This window comes from Physeter macrocephalus, chromosome 5, assembly GCF_002837175.3.
Source record: "Physeter macrocephalus isolate SW-GA chromosome 5, ASM283717v5, whole genome shotgun sequence".
Taxonomy (NCBI): Eukaryota; Metazoa; Chordata; class Mammalia; order Artiodactyla; family Physeteridae; genus Physeter; species Physeter macrocephalus.
Window position 1 is genome coordinate 22,631,901 of NC_041218.1, and position 6,261 is coordinate 22,638,161.

The 6,261-nt window shown below is 38.3% G+C and overlaps 1 protein-coding gene across 4 annotated transcripts in view; it reads left to right on the plus strand.

Moving 5' to 3' along the window:
* The window catches only part of CEP41 (centrosomal protein 41), a 48,764-nt gene extending 46,336 nt beyond the window's left edge, over positions 1–2,428 (plus strand). For 3 of the 4 annotated variants that reach the window (XM_055084830.1, XM_024130061.3, XM_007109144.4), the window contains one exon: positions 895–2,428. In XM_055084830.1, the coding sequence (XP_054940805.1) occupies positions 895–980 (86 nt within the window). In that variant the 3' untranslated portion in view covers positions 981–2,428. The remainder of the gene's footprint in view (positions 1–894) is intronic. The other variant, XM_007109140.4, reaches the window with a different exon arrangement.
* The last annotated feature ends 3,833 nt before the right edge of the window (positions 2,429–6,261 follow it).

The window sequence follows — 6,261 nt, forward strand, 5'->3', positions numbered from 1 at the left end:
ATATTGGACTTGGGGTGTAAATCAGAATTAAAACAGAACAAATAGTGTTCATTAGTTGCTGAGGGATTTTTCCTGTGATGCTATTGAGATTATACAAAAATTCATAAGACTTTAGGCTACTCACCAAGAACACAGGACAAAATAAAACCTTCTTTTCTCTAATTCCCTTGTGGAATATAAGTGAAATCAGAGTCCTAGGCTAGGAAGAACTATGTAGGCAATTTTTCTTGTGTTGGTTTTGGTTTCTGTCATGTTATAAATTGGTTGTAGATTCTGTCTTTTATGTTATCCGACTTTTTTAGGGGGGATAATTAATTTCTGTCCACCTGGATTTAAATCCATGACTCCCTTCCTGCTCTACTCTGAAGATAATCATTAAGAACCTTTCTTTCCCCAGTTCCAAAATATTCCCAGTGCCTATAATGTGCGTTTATTTTTTCACAATTCTTTCAAAGTTTTAACTCCCATAATACTTTCCTTTTTCTTTTTTCAAGAAACATCAGAAATGTGGATATTATATCAGTTTGTGTGAGCATGATGATATGCTTATCTACTGTTCAATTAATTTTTTGATTAAAATATATTTTTCCTATAAAAAACAATAAATAGGACACATTGTGCTTCCAAAGTGTTCAGAAGACATTTGGGTAGTAATACTTTCCTAAAGTTGCGGTAATTATTGAAATTGCTATTGCCACGTCCTTAAATTGGCACACAGGTCAGTTATAGCATAAAATATGTAACAGTAGCAATTTGTCAGCATTGAATTCTGACAGGACAGGATTCAGTGCATGATTTTATGTGCTTACAAAACTATATTGCCCCCCTCCCCGCCCCACCCCATTTCCTTATGGTCTCACTCTCTGATGCTTATCCTCTTTGTTCCAAATGCAGACGCAGATTCTCTTCACCTGCATAAACATCCTGAGGCACCTGGTGAAATGTGTGGCAAACAGAGGTCACTTATTAAATACTATTGACTGATGGACTACATTTTTAAAAAATTATTTAAAATTATTTTTGACTATAACCTCCCAGAGGGTGAAAATCACCAACTACATGACAGTGGCCCTTAATAAGGGTGTGTGAATAAATGAACTGAACCTGTCAAGACTGAAGTCTGGGATGTAAAGCCCATTGTGGTGGCCACTCAGCGCTGGTCTGCCATTCTGGAGACCCGGAAAGTTTGTTCTCCCTCGTCCTCCTGTACATCCTACTTTTGTATGTGACTCTGAGATTTTTAGATTACCCTCTGCAGGAGGTACCCAGGAAGCTGTTAGGGCCGTTATTATTAGCCTGGCTGTCTGCAGTCTGCCTGTTTCCATGGTCCCCTCAAGCTCAAAGTAGCCTTCAGAATTCAACTGCACCATCCCCATCTGCGAGTGGGTTTAATTTTCTCTTTTGTTTCAAATCTTGAAGATTTCCAGGTAATAATGTTAGCAAACATTTATGGAGAGCTTACTATGTGTTAGGCAGTATCCCTAGATTCTTCATTTTACATTTTGACTCATTTGACTATCAGAACATCCCTACAAGGTAGGCACCCCCATTTTCAGGTGAGGAGACTGAGGGTCAAATGGAAATTAAGCAACTTGCCCTGTGTCACTGAGCTGGAAGGTTGAGAAACCATTCTGCTCTGTGCTTGTCCACTCTGGGTGGGTACAGCCACTCTCTCCCTGGCTACGCCTCCAATTCACTAACAAAAATGTAACTTTCCCTTGGCTATTGGCTTCCCTTTCTTCCTCGTCACCTGAGATTCCACTGAAAGCTTTCCTCCTCTGCCTGCACAAAAGGCGAGGAATTCAGGGACTGAAACATCTGCTCCTGGGACCATTCCACTGTCTGTGTCTGGTGACCTATCTCGAAGACAGGTGCTCCAGGGTTTCTGAGATTTGTTTCTTAATGAGGTATCACTTAAGGAATGGGAGTTACAAACTTTTCATTAGATTGTAGAGAAAAAGTAGGCTGTTTTCCTGGTGGTTGAACTATCCAATAAAACCATATTGATATGATTTGTGTCTGAATTTCTCTTTCCTTTGCGGTGATGTTTCTGATTTAGGCTGAAACATAAATTGTGTGAATTGGCTCATGGCCGCAGGCCTGGGCTTCATGGGAGGAAGCAGCAGCAAACCTCTGTGCCTCAGTCCATGTTAGCAGAGCTCTCATTCCACCGCAATCTTCTAAAAATGTAGCCGAACACCACTGTAGTTAAGCAGAAGACTTTAATTTTCTTCTTTTAGTTTGGCAGTAAACATTTGGCAGTCTTCACCTCTGGGGTCGTTAGATGATGCTCACAATTTGAGTTGCCAAATTAATGTGGATCCTGAAAGCTTTGGGGAGAATTCATTACCCTTTGACAGTTTTTCAGATTTGACGGGTGCTCTGTGCTGCTTTCTCAGAGCTCTTCCTTCATCTGGCCAATTGAATGTTTTGGTTGGTCATATCAGTTTCCTGTAAGGAGCATCTGGGTCGTAGTGTGTTCACAGAATGATGTTTCTGTCCTTAGAGCCCTTAGAGCAAGAATCTGTCTGCATCTTCAAATCCACCTAGTCCCACTTGCCCTTGCAAAACAATTGCTGAGATGATGAATAGCCCTGTACTGGATGAGGGACCAGTGAGGTCATATCTGGATGGTATTCAATGACATTTCAATTTTAACTTCAGGCCAAAGCCAGAAAGCTAGACATGCATATCTTAGTGTTAATTCAAAAGACCACCCAAAGGATTCTTATGGTCCACGAATGGCCCACGGGCCACACTGAGAACCATAGATAATGCTCTAAGAACAAAGTAAAATGAGTTCATTTAAAAATAAAGATTTTTGAAAAGTCCCAGAGAATAGGCATTAGCATAATCAATTCCCCTGATTGCTGCGGGAACTGAATGTGAGCAGCAAGGGCTCTTGGGAGTTGTCCTCTGAGCTACCACAGAGTGCTTAGGGAAGGGCCCCCAACCAAGAGACATTAGTTACCTGCCCTTGGTAGAAACACTTGCTTCCAGCTCTATCTGGAGTATAAACTTTTCCAAAAATAAGACCTTGTTCTGGGCAACAGCAGAAGAAATGAGTTTAGACAAATTATGAAAAAGAATCTGGGCACAAATTAAGATGGCCATTTAGATGTTTGATTTTGATATTAAGTTGATCTTAGATAACTTTACCCACAGGTAATCTGGTGTGTTTGAAATAGCTTTTTTTAACCTCCCTGATTATACAAACTCATTGCAAGAAATTCAGAAAAGTATAAAGAGGAAAAACACCACCGCTGCCTGGGGTAACCACAATTATTATTATTGGGGAATGTCTACTTCCAGGCAGAGTGGGTGTGCGTTTTTCAAACAAAAATGAGATTCATACTCAATATACTATGTTGTAGCCTGCTTTTTTTTAAACAACTGTATGGAAATATAAATTACATGCCATAAAATTCACCCATTTTAAGGATACAATTCAGTGATTTTTAGTAAATTTACAGAGTTGAGAAAGCATCACCACAATCCTGTTTTAGAATATTTCCATCATGTGACCAGCTTCTTTTTCCCAGTATATTGTGACCATTTTTCCATATCAACACAGACTACAATGGCTTCCCGATATTCCATTGTGTAAATGGGTAATAGCCATATCAATACTGGTATCTATCTAGGTTCTTTTCCTTTTAATTTAACTTTTTATTATTACAACCTTGTACATATGTTTATTTGAACTTCTCAAAATATTTTTATAAAATAAATTCCTCCAAGTGGACTTACTGGGTCAAAGTGTCAATACGTTGAAATTTTTTATTTATATTGCCAAATTCCCCTCCAGGAAGGTGGTGTAAATTTATCCTCCCACCAGCAGTATATGACAGGTCTCATTTCTTCATACTCTTGATAATACTGAGTTGTCAGTCTTCTTATTCTTTGTCAATCTGCTGGGAGAAAAATAATATATTTTTCTTTAATGTACAAAAAAAAATCACTCAGAGAATCAGTATCTTTCATTTATTGGCTTTTTGTGTTTTTTTCTTTTGGGAATTGCCTATTTTTCTTTTGAAATGTTAGTCTTTTTTTTAAACCCCTTTTACTTATAAGAGCTTTTTTCCCCTCAAGGTTATTAATACTTTTTCATATACACCACATTATTTTCTAAAATTTTTGTTTCTTTTAGCTTTATGATTTTATTTATAAAATAAAACTTTTTTACCCATAGATTTGTAAAAATATGTATCTGCAAACTGGAAAGTTCTTCCTGTAGTTGAAAATAGAAAAAGAAATGTTAATGACTTCCATGTTTCCATTTAACAAGCATTTATTAAGTGCCTACTATGTGTCATGTACTTGGCCAACCAGTAGAAATTGAGTGCTGAGCAAAACAGCACAATCCCTGCCCTCATGGAATTTTCATTCTGGTGCTTTACTCCTGTCTTTTCAGCTTTCTTAAGACTCTTACTTGTTCAGAGCCTTACTTTCTAAACTACAACTCAGGGAAATTCAAAACGACTTGCAAGCCTACAAAATAAAGATTATAAAATGTATAAGTTCTCTAGTATATGTGGAGAACATTCATTCAACAAATATTTATTGGGTATCTGTATGTCAAGTACTGTTGATGGTTTTGGAGATTGAATGCCAAATCAAGTGGTCTCTGCTATCAGGGAGTACAGTTTATTTTAAATTAAGCAATTCTACCCTTGAAGCCTAAGTAATTCAATTTTTTTTAAATGATATATTGCCTTGCTAACTTAATATTTTTTCACTTATCAGTCTTTATGAAACAGTAAGATCAGTTTTGGTTTTTTTACTTGCCCAAACTGAGCCATCACAGTGGGTTTCAGCTTATCTACATATATTGAAGGGAAATGGTTCCCAAAAGATAACTTGAAGGAAGTGTCATAAAATCTTTAGATCATCCTTCTGTAAAGACTGAAACACCATTTAACCTTGCCTCATAAACTTATATATGTATAACTTTATGTGTACTATATGTACAGTCAGCCTCATTCTTTTTGTTTTCTAGAATGTTTGGTAGCAAAAAAAAATTAAAATAAAAAAATGGAGTATAATGTATAAAAATTTTGAATCACTATGTTGTATACGTGAAACTAATATATACTGTAAATCAACTATACCTCAATTTTAGAAAATTAAAAATTATTCAAAACCTCCAAGATGAAAATTCCCCAATGGGCCCTTAAAAAAAAAAAAAGAAAAAATCGTTTGATCTTCAGGCTATTTTATGTGAAAAAGACACAGATTTTAAGTCAATGGAGATGGATGCATTGTGATACTTCATCTGGCTGATACAGGGAGAGGCTGCCATCCTTACCCCAGCCCCCCTATTTGGGAAGCTACCAAGCCACCCCCCCCATCCACTTCCCAGCAATTTCAGTGGGAGGAACCCCCTGCTTGACAGTCACACCTTAAGAGATTTGGAAGAAACGGAATGTAGATTCTTGCTTTGAAAAAAAGTTGAGATATATGCTATGTGCTGTGGTGCTAGCCACTAAGTGTGATATCACAGCCACCAGAATCACCAAGCCAAGGGAGGGAAGCCAAATTCTAGGAGCTGTGGAGGGTATGGGGAAGGAGAGGAGAGCCTTATGTTTGAGAAATTTTGTTAACGATAAAGAGTGGTGGTGAGTGGAAGAGGAGACAATGTAGCAGGAGATGCTAGAAAGGATGGGGCAGTGAGAAGTAAACTACTTCTGTCTCTAAAGGCAAAGTCTTCCTGATACACTTCAATTAATAAAATGCCCTGGGATTGGTGTTTGTTCTTTATCTTCAGTAAATGATTCCATTTAACCCAATTGTTTTCTTCCAATTTAATTAGGAGTGGGAGGCCATACTTTGCTCTATAGAAATTTGCTTTGCCTGGCTGCAACATTGATTTGGGACAACACTGGCCACCAGGATTATTCTAGTTTGTACTCAGGGTTATTGCTTTTGTAGATGAATGGATCCAACCAGCTACACTATTGTACAAGCTGAATTCCTCACCACCGCGGGGTGCCAGGCATTTGGTTAGCAGCTGTGGCTGCTGCTTGCTCCTAAGGTATGAACAAATCACCCCACTGACGAGTTGAGCTCAGGGTGGTCTAATTAAAACAGACGCCACTTGGATACAGCTTCACAGGACCTTGGAATGCAGGGGAGTTTAAGGGTCATCTAGTCCAACTACCCACACGTTTCCAGTGAGACCTGCAGGAACTAAATCACTTCTGCCACAGCTTGAAAAGGCAGACATGCCACATGCATTCCCACACATGAGCCCCATTCTGG